General features: G+C 35.4%; 2 protein-coding genes across 2 annotated transcripts; both read right to left on the reverse strand.

Moving 5' to 3' along the window:
* Positions 1 to 1,058: 1,058 nt before the first annotated feature.
* Positions 1,059 to 14,177, reverse strand: LOC121740290 (ras-related protein Rab-11A). Its single transcript, XM_042132954.1, has 6 exons — positions 13,876 to 14,177; positions 13,332 to 13,453; positions 4,399 to 4,631; positions 3,931 to 4,046; positions 3,523 to 3,659; positions 1,059 to 3,112 (listed from the first exon to the last, which is right to left on the reverse strand). Exons 1-5 carry the CDS (start codon positions 13,913 to 13,915, stop codon positions 3,532 to 3,534), a joined length of 639 nt encoding a protein of 212 aa, XP_041988888.1. The 5' UTR covers positions 13,916 to 14,177; the 3' UTR covers positions 1,059 to 3,112; positions 3,523 to 3,531.
* Positions 14,178 to 17,044: 2,867 nt separating this feature from the next.
* LOC121740399 (50S ribosomal protein L1) lies at positions 17,045 to 20,026 on the reverse strand. The gene is made up of 8 exons (XM_042133082.1): positions 19,920 to 20,026; positions 19,780 to 19,832; positions 19,562 to 19,692; positions 19,042 to 19,255; positions 18,344 to 18,511; positions 17,944 to 18,177; positions 17,432 to 17,529; positions 17,045 to 17,244 (listed from the first exon to the last, which is right to left on the reverse strand). The coding sequence occupies exons 1-8, from the start codon at positions 19,936 to 19,938 to the stop codon at positions 17,112 to 17,114; spliced, it is 1,050 nt and encodes a 349-aa protein (XP_041989016.1). The 5' UTR covers positions 19,939 to 20,026; the 3' UTR covers positions 17,045 to 17,111.

A 20,026-nucleotide genomic window follows, 5' to 3' on the forward strand; every position in this document is an offset into this window, starting at 1 on the left:
CGGCCCGCCCCGCCCCTTCGTCTGCAAAGCGCCTAAACCGTATCAGTTCATTATTGAAGTGAAAACTTCTTTAGCGGCGTTGAGCACTTTTGTGGGTGGGTAAAAACTGTGAAACTCGCGTCAGATTCTCGTGCTGATCGAAAAACCGTAAGACGGTTGGAGAGTAGTAAGTTGTAAGATCGAAATCGATTAATCCAACAATCGATTGGTTTTTTTTTCGATTGTCGATATTTTTTAATGCATTGTAAGGGTTTCGATCTACGTTTCGATTAAATAAAAAAATCGATTTTCATAAAAAATGTGTTAAAAAAATAATACACAACGTTAATAATCAAGTTTTCACTTCTGCCGGCAATCCCGGAGCAACCCGTCTTTTTTATTATTTTTGGGCATCACATTACCGAAGCTTTAATTGTGTACAAGGCAATTTTTTTCTAGGGCTGAAGGCTCCCAAACCTAGACTGAGGGGCCACGACTTTGTAGTTACTTTAAATCTTTTATGCTACATCAAATTCATTTTAGAAGCGCGTAATAATATCTCGGACGCCATGGGAGTCAATCGCAAACCTGTTTTTCTACGGTATATTACGGTTCAACGACCGCTGCCGGCGCTGATATCAAATTAGCATTCGCGTTGAAACATCACCCGCGGAGAATATTTAAGTAGCTCTTATTTTGGATATCTTAACACAGTACTTGTACAAAACAGTAAATCCTGTACGTGCGCTTGGAAATTACTATAAAAGTGATTTCTTTGCGATTAAGTACCGTATAATATACTATATATATTATATAGTCTGGGACCTGGGTACTTCAAAAGTATGACCTGAATGTAAAAGTATATTTCATCATAGAAGACATAAGAAATGATTTTTAAATTCAGTTCCTCCTTCTGCATTAACCAGGTGTAGAAAACTGTTAAAGTATAAATAATAATAGAAGAGATAAAATCGTTGTAATTTTGTTTACTTAAATATTTTATTGTTAAAACCTGTTTTAAAAAAATATCTTATTATTTAAAGTGATTTCTGTGACATAATTAATTAAAAAGCAATAAATTTACATAATATTTTATTATCTTTGTCTTCAATAAAGTAATTACAGATAGGCTTTAAAAAAATAACCATGCATATGTAAGACCATAATACAATAACATACCTTAGAACACCGTGTGTTTGAGGCCTTATGACAACTTGTGAGAACATTTCGTGGTCGGCTGGACGAAAGGACGCAACTCAAACACTCGATACACTTAGATTTGTCCAGCCCATTATGTTGCATTGCCAATTTTCAAATGCCGAAGTCGTCGCAGTCGTAAAGGCAATTTTGAGACAAAAAGTGACATCAATTTCATATAAAATCACGTACTTTTATACGTACAATACTAATAAAAAAGCTTTTGAGCATAGACAACGTTTCTACTATGCTATATTGATACTGTCACTAGAAATAAAAACCTGTTTTTCGTCTCACAGCATACGAACAAGACGACTTTCGTTAGCATTGCGACTCATCATTTTATACGCACTGGTGCACCAACCATTCCTACGGAATAAGCCTGTTTTATCAATACTAACTGACAAAGTTTTACTTCATACTATAAACATAAAAAATGGCTAGATCGTCTGCAGAAGCTATAAAACCTTAGTATCCCAAATTAGTTTGAACATTTACAACATGGTTATGGTACTAGCGTATGTTCTGTGGAATTGGTCTTTTAATTTTTAAATTGTCTATGATTTTTAGAGAGGCCGTGGCTTGCAGCCGCGCCGAGTCGTTACAATATGCATTACTCAATAATTATTAATGTTTTAATGTGATTATATTGTTGACAAATAAACTAACGATTAATCGATCAAACGAGAAAATTACGCCAAATTAAATCGTTAGCAGTTTATGGATGACACATATCCGACAAGATCTTTATAAAATCAAAAATTTTAACACTAAGTATAATAACATGGACTAAATGAACGATAAAAGCTCTAATAAAAACATGTCACCACGTCCAAGGCACATAATATCAGTAAAGAAAAAATGATCATTAAAAAAGCTATTTCACTTAGAAAAAACAAGGTACAAGCTATCGCGGAACTCTTTAAGCTACTGTGTGCTTATCGTAAACTTTTATTGCTTTATTTCAAATCATACAAAACATCAGCTAGGAGTCTGGCCAGTTTAAATATTTTTTATTAACTAAATAAATATAATATTATCTACTAAATTGAAACAAAAATGTATCCTCATAAATAAAATACAAGTCGGGCGGTACTATGGGCGTAGAGAAGCAATACTTCCAAAAAGACTAACTAGCCATACAATCAGTCATTTAGTCAGTTCGGAAGCGAACATTAATTTTGCACCAATAGAACACGGATAGCTATCTGACTCACTAATCAGAACTACTTTGCATCTAGAAAACATTTAATAAATTCGTAATCTCCATCAGTAAAACGCCCATTTCATCTCTACTAACCGAGAAAGAAAGAGTAGTGAAATGAGTAATTTTATTGACCGACATTACAAATCAAAGTATAACTAGTAAATGTCCATCAAGAGACATGGTACTATCAGAGAAATTTATAGGCATATGACGGGCCTATTTCGGTCGGGTCACGTCAAACTCGGCCAGACAAGGCAAAATTGTCATTGTATCACTTCCGCCAACTGCCTATAAATTTCTTTGAAAGTAGCATCATTGCTTTAGCAATAAGGTCCTTGATGGATATTGTGAGTTGTATATTCTCTACGCCTAATGTATCCGTCCCGACAGCTAAGTGAAATGACACTTAATATATTTCCGAGTGTAAACATCAGTAATTACACGAAGCTATCTACATGAGCCACTCTGCCGCGCCGCTGTAATACTGGGCTGACGTACACAGAGAATCGGTTATAACGACATTGACGTTATATGGATCCAGCCGATCGTTATAACCGATAGTAAAGCTATCTCATGGCAGGCTCTAAATGACGTAGTAACCGGTTAGTCGAAAAAGGTGTCGTTATAAACGGTTTTCCCGTGTTTTGACGGCGGCGCGGCCAGTACCGCTGTGAGGGAATGATTCATCTTGTATAGTTCACATCTCACACGCCAACATAAACTGGACATCTGAAACAGGAGAGAAAATCATGTAAGTATATTAGTTGCAGTAGCAGTATAAAGTTATTTTTTGGCAAATAACCAAAATCGATCGAAAAAAAATAAACGCAACGACAATCGCAGCCCTTCGTCGCTTCTGCGATAATTTGCAGTGGCACGACTCGTTTTCTATCGGTAAAATAAGAAAATAAGAAGTATGGAATCGTATGCAGAAAGCTTTAAATTGGCATCGTTATGTCTCTGCAGAGCAGCGATATTTGATGGGCACGTCGTACGCGCGTTCGTACGTACGTGCGTTCTTGCGTGTATCTTTGAGCGTGCGTAAATGTTTGTATGTGAGTACTGACGGTGTGTATTGTCACTACAAGCAGCACTGGTTCCCCACAGCCTCGGTGAGTGCAACGTGCATGTGTACGTACCGGGTGTCACTACTGGCAGCACTGCTTGCGCACGGCGTCGGGGGCGTGGCGCACGTCGTGCGGCTCGGCGTCCGGCCGGATCACGTCGCCCTCGGGCGGGTCGCGCATCTGCTTCTGCGACACGATCCTATAGATCTCTGTAACGTGAGAGCATAATGTTAAGAGAGAGACATTTGAGATTTTTTGTAGTAAAAATGTACAACAGCTCTACTTTTGCGTAGTAACGTACATTATAAAAAAAATAAGACATTATCAGAGGCCAGATTTGGCTGTAAATAGGCTCGCGAAAATTTCATTATCATCATTACACATTGTCATGCAACACATACGATAAATGCAGCAAAACGTCATAACAATTATAGAGAATTGTAGCATAATATTATATTAGGAAATTAAAACTGTATTTACCAGTTAAAATGTTCTGGAATGCCGGTTCTACATTTGTAGAGTCGAGAGCGGACGTCTCAATAAAACTAAGTCCATTCCTTTCCGCAAACGCCTTCGCCTCTTCTGTGGGGATAGATCTGTAAACAGCAAATGGCACATTTAATTTAAGACAGTAATTATTATGTCCATGAAAAATAAAAACGTAAACCATAAAAAGAACTCGCAAACGCATGTTTGTTTGACATGGACTGGAAAAGCAATTTAATATTTTTCGGGCAAGAAAAATTAAAAGAAAGAAATATAGATGTGTTGGCGTTGGTCAATGCCTAGCGCGACATGCGAGTCGAATCGCGAATTGAATCAGGGCTCCAGATTCTTGTCGCGGTTGTGTATTCCAAATACGGGGAGTCACACATACCCCAATGGCCCTCTCTAGACTGCGATGCGTAAACGCATTTCGCAACGGAAAAAAGGGCTCTGGTTTCTCACCTGAGATGTCTCAGATCGCTCTTGTTGCCCACGAGCATGATGAGTATGTTCTGGTCGGCGTGGTCGCGGAGCTCGCGCAGCCACCGCTCCACGTTCTCGTAGCTGAGGTGTTTGGCGATGTCGTACACGAGCAGCGCGCCGACCGCGCCGCGGTAGTACGCCGACGTAATCGCGCGGTACCGCTCCTGGCCGGCCGTGTCCCAGATCTGGGCCTTTATGGTCTTGCCGTCCACCTGGAACGAGATAAGTAAAGTGAGAATGTGAGTTTTACGCGTAAAGGTACGCGTCCACCGGATCGGAATCGGAGCGTACGCAGCGGACGGATTTGTTGCTTTGTATTGATTTCAATGGTACTGCGTGCACTGGAACGTCATTTCAGGCACCTGATAAATTATTATAAATGACGACACTCCGTCCACACCGTACGCTCCGATTCCGACCCGGTGGACGCGCAGATTTAGACGGGAAGTCAGTGATTAGCGCATTATGTATTACACCACCAAAGACATTTCTGTCTGCGGAAGAATAGAAAGAGAGGGATTGGTAAAGAAAATCAGCCGGTATTTATATTTTCTTCTGTGGCCAGACTCTCCTCTTACAATCTAGGTCTGTTGACCAAGGATTGTAAGAGGTCACCACTATAAACCAGCTAACATCTAGTGTGATTAAGGCAACCAAATATAACGTTTAATAAATTCGTCTACAGTCTAGGACTCAAGACTCTGAGTTCGGCCGTTTTACATTTCCTAGACTTTATAATCGATTTCATTGCAACAGCATTACATACTATACAAAGATTATTAAAAGCATAGTTTAGTTTTCGTATTGATTTTTGAAACCTACGAGCTACGTGTTTTTTTTTTGTTTTTCAATAAAACAACAAAATATTTTGTACGGCAATTAAAAAATAATGTATCCTACATAATAATATAATACTTAGTCTATATTTTTAAGTTTTCCACAATAAACAATACTCTTCTGTTGGTTCTTTATGTTGTTTCAATCTCCTAATCGTTTCCTACCGTCTCTCACCACAAAAGTATTCAAAATATATGTTATACATTTGATAAGGGCTCACAAGGACGCATGTAAACACAATGTATTATTGTAAGCATACTGTAATATCATTATCGTCAAGTATATTTCGGGTACAACGATACTCGTGACGTGCGGCGCCGCCCCCATGCGGGTGTAACACGTCCAATTAATATACACTTCAAGTAAGTTATTGTTTTTTTATTAGAGAAAAGGTCAATTGTCGAATTAAAAGTTGATTGTGCTACTTCGCATTTATTAGAAAACTAGCTGTTGCCCGCGACTTCGTCCGAGTCAACATAGTATAATAACAAAGATGGATAGTCCGCTAACAAATATGAAAAAAGTAAAATATAACCTCCTCCCCCGGAAAAAGTCCCGGCTAAATAGCTCCAGTCGTTTCAGAGATTAGCCGGAACAAAAATGTTGTTTTGGTGTATGTAGCATATATAGATTAATATGCATGTAGTAAAAAACAGTTCTTTCTATATTACAAACAGACACTTCAATTTTATTTATATGTATGTATAGATATCACGTAAATTTTTTAATACAAATTTTAGTACTATATTTTGTAGTACAAGTATTCTAGGATACAAGTTACACGCACGACGCAACTTTACAGGTCTTTAAATTAATGTGTCACAAAAAAAATGTACAAATAATATTAGTTATTTATGGTAGTAGCTTGGTTATTACTCGACTAAAATGAAACTTGAATAGAATGGAAAACATCATCTATACTAATATTATAAATGCGAAAGTATCTCTGTCTGTCTGTCTCGCTTTCACGCCAAAACTACTGAACCAATTGTAATGAAATTTTGTACACAGTCTAAAGCCTGAGAAAGGACATAGGCTACTTTTTAACTGGAAAAGGGGGTTGTAAGGGGGTGGTTCTGCCTAAATTTGTTCAAATTAAGTTAGTTCCAAAAAATCATAATAGATGCCACTATGCGTCTCCTACATCGCACAAGCGCTAACTCAAACGTGTTTCTATAAGAGGTGGTAAGGATATTGAAGGAACTTCTCACGTTTTCTTTTTAAGTTTTAAAAATATTTTTGAAGTTTAATATAGGTCAAACTGAAAACAAACTTGAGACTTTACGACCAATAACAATTTTTTTAGAGTTACTAACTTCGCCAAAAAACGCAACAAATAACATCTGACAATAAGTGCACCTGTCTCCGGCGCGCGAGGCGCATTACCTTAACCTTGGAACAGGGCAATATCTTTAAGGCTTTTGACCTTGCCCTTTTACTGCGCTTGAGATTGATAAAAAAATTGATGAGCTACGTCTTTTAAATTATAAAAACGAAAGATGGTAGCTTACTTCAAAGATAACAATCTTCAATATCTATCTTTATAATCTACTAGCTGTCCCGGCAAACGTTGTTTTACCATAAAATTATTTTCCCTGTTTTCCTGATTTTCTCTTGAAGATTTTTCTGATTTTTTTTTCTATAGACCTTACGGACCACCTTTCCAACGAATGCAGTGGAAATCGGTTCGTACGTCCTGGAGATATAGGCTATAGCGTCAGGAAGGAAAACCCGACTTATTTTTATATATTAAACAGTTCATAGACTCCGCAAACTTTAAAGGCCCAGCAACGCACCTGCAGCTCTTCTAATGTTGCGACTTGCGAGTGTCCATTGGCGAGTTGTTAGTGGCTTTCCATCAGGTGACCCGTTTGATTGTTTGCCCCCTTATTTGATAAAAAACAAGAAAAGATTTACTCAATTATCCATGACTAGAAAATAAAGCAACGAATTTGACATTGGTCATGAATATTAATAAGGTCAACGACATCACCATGATTGTCGCAACATACTCAGTAGCGAAGGCGGAGGAGATATGGTAGCGCCGAATATCCTTGAACAGGAATTATGTCAACGCGGGCTCTTGTCCTATGATATTCCTTCTATCGTCTACCCATTTAGTATGTTAGGCTCACTAACGTATACGTTACGTACGTCTATACTCAAAAAAGTATAGACAACAAGCAAGTTAAACTTGTTACTGCACAGTCCATTACAGCAAAAACTAAAAAGCCAATGTCTGAATGCTATTGGCCTAGTGACTGCTTTGATTTGTGCACAAATTCAGCAGGTCTGATCACTGATGTGAGGCCTATGACTACAAGTGACAGCAAAGACAAATTGATCAATTAGCTAATATCCATACTAATATTATAAATGCGTAAGTGACGTTTCTGTCTGTCTGTTACTTCTTCACGCTAAAACTGCTGAACAGATTCTGATGAAATTTGTTATACAGTTATTTTGAGTCCCGGGCAAGGACATAGGATACTTTCATCCCGGAAAAATGTACGATTCCCGCACGAATCACAATAAACCTGCGTATCGGAGTTACGGGTTTCATTTAGGGCCCGTTTCACCACTTCCTTATAAGTGACAAATAGGCTATCCACCAATTAACTTGACAGATCAAGTTCTCTCTGTCAAAAAAGTTGTGAATAGCCTATTCGGCACTTTATCAGGAAGTGGTGAAACAGGCTCTTAGTATTGTAAGAGACTGTGGCTGAGTTTCATTTGCCCAGCTGTTAGGATTAAGCGAACCCCAGGAGGTCATGTCGCACAGCTGGAGACACTGACTTGTAGTAACCCGTCAGGAAGACACGGAAGTAAGAACAGTTAAATTCCGTGATACGTCATCGGCGTATCCGGGTCCGCGATCTTACTTACAGCTATCGTCACCATGCCACTACTATTATGACATCAGTCATCACCATTGCATAGTGAACAGTACAATTACCTATTGTGATTTGTGGTTAAAGCAGTAAAAAGCATATTTTATCAAAGTTTGATAGCAAATATTTGCGTCATTCTTGTTTTTCAGTCGCGGAAAGTTTGCAGAGTGTAAATGCAAATCTTTTACATTCATCAATCAAAATAATATATACCATTTTAGCCATTTTGACTATAAAGCACTAATGCCTCATTGCAAACAACGCGAAAATAATGTAATACGAAACATCAAAGGAGATTTCGAAATTATTTAAAAAATAAAACTTGTATCTGGAATCCGGATACAGGGCATTGATTTAACTTTAACCCTACAGCTAGCCTTTTGAAAGCCCATTTCCGTGTTATGTACGTTTGAATGTCGTAAAAACATAAGCACCTAGTTTCATTGGTCAGGCTGGGACTAAATCAGGTCAGGCATTCGTTTAGCATATTTAGACCAGACATCATAATCATCAAAAGTGGTGCTTTTGATATAATCTATGTCTGTAAAAGAAAAACTTAAAGTAAACTACCATGAATATTAAGTTTATCATCCACATTTTCGTACCTACTAATGTTACAAACGAAAAAGTATTTTGGCCTCTCTTAATACTTAAACCTCTAATGCAGGGGTTCCCAAACTTATGTTGTCTACTGACCACTTTTAGGATAAATATGTTTCAGCGCCTCATTGTTTCACCTACTTTCTTTTCCTTTTTAAAATTTGAACCCGGAGTCCCAGATTTTTATAAATAAATACACAATACTAAATTAGTTGTTTTCAAACCAGATTTAGGATTACTTAATTTGCATTCCCGAAGTTTCTCTAATCTCGGAATTACAAGATTTTTGTTTAACAAAATATTACTTATATTATAGAGGTGGAATATATAGTGAGGAAATAAATTTATTTCATTTTAAATTAATCAAGGAATTTAAAAGGAAAACTATCACGGCTAAGAAGACTTCATAAGTTTTTGAGTAATAGTCGATCAACTAAAAAAATGTATTCGGCGAAGTATAAAGACTTAAGGTTTTTGAAAACCGGCCAAGTGCTTGTTCATTTAGGGTCCCCGCAGATATACAATTTCAAGTTGACCAACTAAATCGTATAGTATGTCTGTCAGCTATGGCGGCTTATGAGAGCAGTACAACTTCTAGTTGGATGCAATGTGCGAGCTCTCATAAGCCGCCATAGCTAACAGTATACTATACGATTTAGTCGGCCAACTTGAAATTGTATATCTGCGGGGATAAAGGAACACGCACTTGGCCGGTTTTCAAAAACCTTCAGCGCCCACAACTGCCCACAAGGGAGCTTTATCGTACGCTTTGGAAAAGGCTGTGGTGTAATGGTATGAATATAGTTATGAGTCCAAAATAATCGGCCAAGTGCGAGTCGGACTCGCGCATGAAGTGTTCTGTACCATTATAGAGAAAAATTAGGGCAAAATTTGTGTTTTTGTAAAGGAGCCCCTCTAAATTTTATATAAGTATTATTATTAACTATTAATATTAACATAAAACTAAGATTGTGTGAAAAATTCAATTACCTACCTGTATAGCATCAACGGATAAAGACAATCTGTTAAAATTTCAACTCTTTAGCTATTACCGTTCTTCAGTTACAGCCTGGTCACTGGTGACATACAGACGGACAGACAACGAAGTCTTAGTAATAGGGTCCCGTTTTTACCCTTTGGGTACGGAACCCTAAAAAGACACGCAATAGTTACCATAGAAAGATGTTCCGCAGCCTGCATGATAAGCCAGTGCAATAATGTTGCGAGCACAATTCTATGTTTGACTCCATTCTAAAAATATGATAGCGTAGCTATGACTTTGAATTCAAGTACATTGTTTCTATTAATAGAAACAGAAATTTCTTCAATGTGTTGCGCTATACTTGATCTGTTACGATATATTTTAATCAATTACAATTGACTTAAAATTAATTTAATCAATACTGGGTTGCATGTTAACAAACTATATTGTATATTTTATGCATGGTTGTTAATAGTGATGTAACGAATGTTGGATTTTTCACATTCGCGAACGCGAATGCGATTGCGAATTTATTTATCTACAACATTCGCGAAAGCGAATGCGAATATTTTAAAATTTCAAAAAAAGCGCGCGTAAAATGTTCGACAGGTTTGACGTTTCGTGTCGGCCATCTTTAAATTGAATATAGCCGAACCGATATTACTTATAGTCTGTCAAGAAAGTGAAGAAATTAAAAAGTGGCAACATCGTAGTGTCACCCCTTTTTTCTTAGATTGATTTGAAAGGGAAGACACTACGATGTTGCCACTTTTTAATTTCTTCACTTTCTTGACAGACTATAATTGAATGAATTTAGTCACAGAAAGTTCATTCTAAAAGTTTTATTTTGTTTTGAGGTTAGTTTTATGTTTTATGTTTCAAGTAATTGTTTAGTTTTTTAGTAAATAGAAATTGTAAACTTTATTTAAAAATGATAGTAAAGTAATAATATACTACTAAATGAATGCAAACCTTACATAGTATACCAACAAGGCTGATTAATGTTAGATTTGATAAGATCTCTGAAGTTATTTTTTCATAAATGACTAATGAGGCTTTAATTAAGAATGTAGAAGTATGATTTAATAAAAAAATCTAAGTGTTATCTATTGTATTATTATATTATTTCAAATGCATGCATATAATAATTTCCTTTTTGATTATTAAAACATTCGCTAAATATTCGCATAATTTTTGCGAATGCGAATATTGAAAAATACGCGGATATTCGCGAATGCGAATATCCGTTACATCACTAGTTGTTAACATTGCCAACACCTAGTGATGTAACGGACGGACAAAACAGTCTAATTTATCTTATATCTTTAAACGAGCAAATATATATATATATATATATATATATATATATATATATATATATATATATATATATATACATATATATTTATAATTTAAATCTCGGAATCGGCTCCAACGATTTTCATGAAATTTAGAATATAGGGGGTTTCGGGGGCGATAAATCGATCTAGCTAGGAATCATTTTTAGAAAATCAAAAATCATTTTATTTAAAAGGAATCATTTTATTCGTGTTTTATCGCATACCGAGCAAAGCTAGTGATAATTTATCAACTGTTTCCTCATATAACATACATTTTGCAAAGTATTGTTACTTGTTATGGGATCTTTTGTAGGATAAGAAAAAGCTTTCAGATGGTTTGATATTACCAACACCTACAGCAACTAAAGTACAACTTAAATGAAGAAATATCTTGATAGATGAAAACTGCATAAAAAAGTGTTCAAATTTTTTTGAGTTTATAGTATGCAAAGAGACAGATTGAAATGGTAGTGTATATTATATACCCATCAAGCGCCTTATGGACAATGGTGACCGCAATAACAATAGATTTCCAAGAATCCGCGATCGAAGGATTAAAAGAAAGATAAATATTGAAATTACAAAAAAACTTAGTATTAAAAGTTAAAATATTCATGATTAGCTGTTGCTCGCGACTTCGTCCGCATGGACTTCAGTTTATAGCGCGCGATGTCAACAAAATTGGTGTTAAAAAAAAAACAAAAAGCTTTTGCTTTTATAAAAAAAAAACCCTGGTAACCCTACCAGGGTTACCAGGTTACGAACAATAAAAACTAAGGAAAAGTAACTCCGTCAAAAAACATGCTCCACAATACTTGTCAAAAAAGTGTACCTTAGGTACACATTTCAATACATTTGCAATATTTAGGTGATCTATTATGAATTTTTGGAACTAACTTAATTTGAACAAATTTACGCATTTTCACCCCCTTACAACGCTTTTTTCCAGTAAAAAAGTAGCCTATGTCCTTTCTCAGGCTTTAGACTATCTGTATACAAAATTTCATTACAATCGGTTCGGTAGTTTTGGCGTAAAAGCGAGACAGACAGACAGAGATACTTTCGCATTTATAATATTATATATAAGTATAGATAACCACATAATATTACAACCTGTAATTCAATACATATTTGCAACAATACACTTGCATATTTGATAACACAATGTAAAATTTTAAATAAAATTTTTGTTAAGAATATTTTTAAACATTTAATTCATAATATGCTTTAGTGCACTCATCTCATGATTTGGAACATAGCTATCCAAAGTTCAACAACTTGCATTATCAAGCATATAATATATTTGTGTATATGCCAAGTGACATAGGCCAATTATTGACCTTAGAGTCAAAATATGACAGAAACAGACAGTGTCTGATAAATGGGCTTTATCAGGCCTCTTTTATTTTTGTTGTACAGTTTGCTTTTTTAATCTTTCAAATAAACTAAAGTTTATAACCTAAAATTTATTAATTTACTCAACTAATTATAAAAAACACCTCCATCGTAGGTATCACAGACACAATAGATTTTCAATTGCTATGCGGCAGCCAGTTGCCAATTAGGGAATGATGGGTTAATGGTTCTACAACTTGAATAACAATTTTTACAGGCATAAAGCTATAGCCTATTATAAAATACATGTATATAAATTATAAAGGCTTATTTTTAACACCGCAAAATGACTCCTGGAATATTTAATTTTGTGTGCACAAAGCTGTTATTCTCATCAATAGAATCCTCTTTTATAATGTACCAACTTGATGAGTATATGTGTATAAACACCTGCTAGGACAGGTTTTTATAATGTTCACATTCTTGGAAGATGATATGCTTTTATTATTGTTGCATAAAATAAATATAAATGTCTCTTGTGTTTTGTCTCTGAACACAAGGTTTTTTTCATGTAAAAGTAATCTTAGTCCAAGAAACAATAAAATGGTACAATAATATATTTTTGTGTATCAAAATTCATGCCCTCGGTTTTTTTTATATTATTTAGTTATTATAAGTTTAAAATTTAAAATCAATTGTACTGAATATATTGTAACATTTTTAGATGATAAATGACTCTGAATAATTTTTGTATAGTATAATACAAAATAACTAAAAGCATAATCAACAAAAATATAAATTAAAGATAAAAACAAAGAATCTTAGTATGTTATGACTCTTTTATGATCAGAACAAGGCTTATTTTGAATTTTAGTTCTTCATAAATTAGTTAATAGATCAACTAATAAATAAACAATGGGTGTTTACCTCTATACTTCTTGTAGCGAATTCCACACCTATTGTAGATTTAGACTCTAAGTTGAATTCATTTCTAGTGAAACGCGAAAGAAGACTGCTTTTTCCCACGCCAGAGTCACCAATCAAAACAACTGAAACAAAGGTTTTTTTTCTTATATTTAGATGTTTTATACCTATTTGTTGGATTATTTAGGAGTAAAGACACGGAGAAACGATGAGAAATAAGGAATTAGATCATACATGAGCGATAAGATGACTCATTTAAATGCGAAGTTTTGGAGGAAATCGATTGTCAACCACTAATCAGCTGATTGAAAACAAAGGATAAGTTGACGAAAAATAACCGCGAAATCCGTATGTACTGACCCTAAAACATTATATAAACCGTTTTATAGTATCGATAACACCCAAAATCTATCCACAGGTCAATAATCTACGTCACTGACTCAGGAAACAATAACTTTTATATATCATCAGAAATTATTGACAGTAACTATTGTTCTGTACATATTTTCTCTGTAAAGCTTGCGTTAATTGTTGTGTGAGATATTACCTTTGAATAAATAATCGTATTCATCCTCTCTTGTACCCATTTTACAACGATTTGTAATTATTCGTTCGACGTCAAAATCTCTCAACTAATAGTGTCAAGTTATAAAAACTTAAACAAAAATTGTTACACACTAAAATATCACAGGCTCAATAAACACTGCACAGCTAGTTAAATATCACTTTTGATTTCGGATTAACGTAGTAAGATCGGCTTTGATTTATTAAATTCTTAAATAGTCATAGGAGACAAAATGGCGGATTTACGCCCCTATCGGAAATTTTAGAAACTTCAAACTTGTGTTGACGTTTCTGCTTTTGACTGGCTATGAAATGTCAATCAAGTAAAAACCATAGACAAAACACAGATTATGTAGGTACCTATACTGTTTAAAATTCGCCAGGCACCCGCAGCAAACCCGCAGGGGCTGCAGGCCGCAGCGCAGGCTAGCGCAGGCCGCAGGCCGCAGCCCTCTAGTCTCTACTATATATCTATATAATATACTTTAATTTGTGCGCAGCCCAGCGACAAAAATCACCTTTTCCGTGACTAATTTAATAAAAAATGATTAAAAATTTTACGCACTCACTGACCTCCATTATACAGTACTTGTATAATGGAGATCAGTGTACGCACTATACTAGGAAGGTAGGAATTAAGAACTTAGTGATGGGGTTCAAATCGAATTAAATGCTTTACGGAGAAATAGGTATAATTAGTAAGTTTTACCTAGGTCCTAGACTGAGCAGGGGTCACCAATTAGTTTCGCGGTCCACACACTTTATACGCGGCGCGAAATGCGAATTGCGGCCGCGATGAATCGCGCGTGAACATGGCGCTACGCGCCATGTACACGACTCCGATAAATACGGCCCTCTACACTCGCAATCTTCGCATTTACATTCGCGCATTTAAGTAAAATGGACTTTGAAGTCAATCTTGCTGCTGCTCTGACATAGTGTGCTTATCAAAATGTTGCGGGTCAAAAAACCCAACACCGGACAGAAAAAGCCGCGAAGAGCGAACGCGAAACCGCGAAACCCTCCACACCATTGAGGTAATAGAGACTGGAGAGAGGCTTATATTGGTGTATAAGCGTCAAAAGCGTGTAATGTTATGTCCTACTTACTAGGACATAACAAACGAGTCGGTCTGCATATTTTTTTTTATGAATGCATATTTCATGTAATAAAAGTGTTACTAAAGGTTTTTAGTGAACATTTAATGCTAGATATTGATGAGTTTAGTGGTTCCGCTAAATAATAAACCATAAGAATGGTCAAAGAACAATGATATTCTATGTTACTAACGTATCAAAGAATGCCTCAAACACGTGGATTTAACATTAAATGCGTAAGTTTTGAAGAACGTTTTTTGGGCTTTTCAGTCGGTATTTTTGTAAGCTAAAAAGATAATTTATAAGTTTATTAATCCTTTATTCATGCTATATAAGGAATTAGTGCTAAAATGTTACATCAATTAATAATTTGGCTATAAAAATTGCATAGCTTTTTACGTGTGTTTACGGATTCTCATCACTTGAACTATAGTTAATCGATATCATGAACTAATTGACTTTCTTTCCTGTATCATAATGTGCTTCGAAATAATCGACAAATAGAAATATTCCAGAAAATAAACGCACACTATTTGTATGAAAATAAGCACAAAATGGCCACGCGATGACGGGCTAAGACTACATCTATACTATAATACTCTATCTATGCCCACACTCGCGGCTTGCGGCCTTCGCGGGCTTTCACGCCACGAGTGTGGAGCCCGCAATAACAAAAATATGCATTATGCGTGCTCTACACTCGCAGCGTGAAAGCCCGCGAACCGCAAGTGTGGAGGGTTTCGCAGCTTCGTATACAACTTGCGCTTCGCGGAGCCTTCGTACTTGTACGCATCGTGTTCACGGCGCGTAGCATCCGTGAATCGCGGCCACGAGTGTAGAGCCCACACGGAAATTACAAAGGTACTTATTTATTTACACCTCAATGAGAAAAAAAACAATTTTTGTTTCTTGTTTGGAGTGAAATTGGTGCAAGCTATTGACAATATGCCTGGGGATGTTCATCTGTAACGGCCGTTCCCAATATTTGATCTATCTCTGGTTTTGCCCTACTAGAGATAGGAATAGCTCACAATTGACATAAAATATATGTCTCTAATGTCTAATGTGAGTTATTCCCATAGACATAATATATACTGTCGGTTATTCCTATCTCTAGTAGGGCAAAATCAGAGATAGATCAAATATTGGGAATGGCCGTAAGTCGAGATCGAAATTTATTTTTAACGAAGTTCATTTTCGAAAGTGCTTGGTCCGCACTCATTAGGCTACTTGACCTATATTCAATTTCATTGAATAAATGCATATTTCTAGTAGGACTTGGCCTAGGAAACCGTATTTCACCCTTATCGTCAAATAAAAGCTTATGATTGATAAATAAAGTCGATTTGAAAATAATATGATTTTATGAAAATAGGATTTGTACTGACGAAAACGCTTTTGCGGTACTTCCGATTTGGATGTGACGTCATCAGACTCGTAATTTAATATCTTTTATTTATCGCACTCGTTATATGTAAGTTTATTTTTACATAAACGATAAGAATAAGCCTAGAAAGATTTGTAAAATATATTTTCTTGAATAATTCAAATAAAACATCAGTTTTATATATTATCTCCATTTATTGTAGACGGGAAATGAAATGGCCAAAACTTTTCTCCAAAAGTTTTCAACATTACAAATTATTATTAATATTTCTAATTATTTAACATAATTATTTCTAATTTCTTATTTAATTCTTTTATAATTTTTGGTCACTTTTAGCACATAAAAAATGATCAATAAAGAGAATCTAAAATACAAAACGTATGACGTCACACTATGGCGGACAGTGTTTTCGACGCCATATTTTATAAGGCATATTATTCAATCAACATTTTAATGGGTTTCTTCTGTTTAAAATATTAAAATATTAGTTTTTTTGTGAAAATGAATGAATAAGAAGCGATTAGCATGAAGAAAAAAATTAGGTCAAGTAGCAATTTGACAAATTGTGTGCGGACTGCGGACTTGCGGAGTCTAGAGAATCTTCTTAAACTGTCAACTGAACAAGACACACAATATTCAAAGCATAAAAAAAACTAATGAACTGTTTTTAATACAGCTGTATTTATTATTATTGTTTTTCTATTTACATCTACTTCATTAAAAATCTTTAAAACTTCAAGCACTGGCTGCAGCAGCCTCACTCTCATCATCACTGTCCTCCTGTACTTCTTTAGACAATTCTCGGTCTACATAAACAAACGGATCAATCTTCAGTTTTTCTGATGATGGTGGACTCACAATGAAGCACCTGAAATTTTTTTAGCACACTCAATAATATAAACAATGATCCTCAGAATAAAAAGATTTACTTTAGGCCTATTTAGGCTGATCTTAAACCTAGGGTCAGCAACAGCAGCTTTGCCAGTTGCATGTTTGGATAACAATATTATGTTATTACGTCTTTTTAATCTTAGCTTATGAAAAATGAAAAGTACCTTGTTATAAAAAGTCCATCACGTTTTGGTCTAGAACCTTGAATATCCTTTAGTAGAGCCTCAATGTTCTCAACTATTTGCTTTACATCCATATTCAACTGAAACAAACAAAATTGTTTTAAGCCAAGTAATCCAAAAGATTTTTTCTGTGTTCTGACTTCTGTCCCTGGTATTTTACTGTAGAAAACTAATAAAATATATATTTTTTTTAATGAAAAAAGAGGGCAAACGAGCAAACGGGTCACCTGATGGAAAGCAACTTCCGTCGCCCATGGACACTCGCAACATCAGAAGAGCTGCAGGTGCGTTGCCGGCCTTTTAAGAGGGAATAGGGTAATAGGGGAGGGTAAGGAAGGGAAGGGAATAGGAGAGGGTAGGGAAGGGGATAGGGTAGGGCATTGGGCCTCCGGTAAACTCACTCACTCGGCGAAACACAGCGCAAGCGCTGTTTCACGCCGGTTTATCTATATCATTAACAATAACATTCTATAAATAAATTCAATAAATCTTACCCTTCCAACAGGCACTTCTACAGTTCCAAAATTTGGTTGATTTTCATCTTTTGTTACTCTGAACTGTACACCAGCTGCAAACTTTTTCACCAGGCCACAGATGTCAGGATCTAAAGTACCACTACGCACATTGGGGAACCGTCTCTTCATCAAACCACGAATGGGCACCAGCTCCGTCAGGATATTTGGATGTGCTATTACGTAATCATAGTCACCAAACTTTACTTCACCTTCCTAAAAAATTACAAGTTGATTTAAGATAAGAAAGAATTTTTTTCATTTGCTATTAAAGTTTGATGTACAGAAACAATATTATGCCCTTGAAAAGACAGAGAGAGTTATTAAGGTCTCAAGACATAACTAAGGTAGCCTATAAGGTATACATACAAATAAAAAATACCTGAATTTTTTTGATCAGCTCAGTGCTGCCGACTTTAGTAGCACCAGCCTCTGCAACTTGTTTTATCAACTCTGGACCCTTGCAGAAAGCCAGTATAGTTCTCTCTTCTTCACGGGGGAACATATGGGGCAGTAGAGTCAGTTTTACAAAACTCTCCAAGTATCGATTCTGAAAGAATAACAGAATACAGATATAATTTATATTTATGATTATTTTAGATAGTACTGCATTTATTTAAAAAAAAAATGCCTTGACATTTATTTCTTAATTAATTTCTTTATAGTTTCAGTACCATAATACTATCTTGTTACTTGTATTTTTACGGCCGTTTCCAATATTTGATCTATCTCTGGTTTTGCCCTACTAGAGATAGGAATATCTTACAATTGACATAAAATATATGTCTTTAATGTCTAATGTGAGCTATTCCTATCTCCAGTAGGGCAAAACCAGAGATAGATCAAATATTGGGAACGGCCATTAAAGACCAATACAGAATACAAATATTTATATAAGCTAATTAATTGTAACAAAACATATTATTTTCCACAGACAACAAAATTAATTCTTCAAGAGTTCTTTAGGCAGGGACACATATTTTATTCTATTATCTTGTTTATAGAACCTTTAGCACAGAACCTTTTAAAATCAGACACTATAGTTAAGTATAGCCAAAAAACCTAGAATAATTTAAAAACCTTTTTCACTGCCTCCATGTTGAACTCAATTCTCAAATTAACGAAGGCATCGGGGACATTGTACATGGTGGGATGGTGAGTCTCCTGATGGGCTCGGATGGCTTCCTCTGCAGTGTACACCACCCAGCGATAATATCGCATAGGGTATACATCGTCTTGGGATACACTCTTGAATGAATCATCAAGATGTTTATTTGTTACCACCTTAGCAAGCCTGTAAAAGCAAGTATTTTTTTTAAGTGACCCATAGTCCATTAGTGAGGGTGATCCTTATGTTGATTTAAAAATCTCGTCAAAGATAAAGTAACTCTATATTGGGTCTAGCATTACATAAATTATAATATTCTGTACCAACAGAACTGGATTTATATTTTTTATGAGTATCTAAGGCCACTTTAATTTTGACTCCCCTATGTAAGAACTCTGCCACCATCCTAGAACACTGCCGCCCATAGGCCATGGCCTAATTCTGCCTATACATAAATCCAGGGCTGTGTACCAATATTTATAAAATACTTACTTATGCTTTCCTCTTTGGTTATGCGGAATGAAACCAACTTTGGTAATTTCAACTTTGACTTTTTTAGCTCGCGCCTTGGCCCTTGTTCCCTTTCTAGCAGCATAGCAAACTGCACCTGTGTGTATGGATTTCTGGAAATACATTTTTGTCACATAACAGTTATCAGTTAGGTCACAGACGATTGGTAGTTATTGAAAATATTATCAAAGTATACTTACAATACCAGGGACATTTGTTTTATTGAGCGATATGCTTAAATTAAATAGCGATCCTGAAACAAGTTTATTATTATATTAACAACTTTATACTATATTTTATAAAGACAAAAACTTCATATAGTGTTCATGAGTAATCTTACGGATGAGATTTCCCGCCATTGATAGTTTCTTCTACAATTTCCGATGATCTTTTTATAAATTATTGTTTTGTTTTCCATTAAAATTTTGAGGTTATGTAGTTCTTTTT

The sequence above is a fragment of the Aricia agestis genome, chromosome 3, assembly GCF_905147365.1.
Source record: "Aricia agestis chromosome 3, ilAriAges1.1, whole genome shotgun sequence".
Lineage (NCBI taxonomy): Eukaryota > Metazoa > Arthropoda > Insecta > Lepidoptera > Lycaenidae > Aricia > Aricia agestis.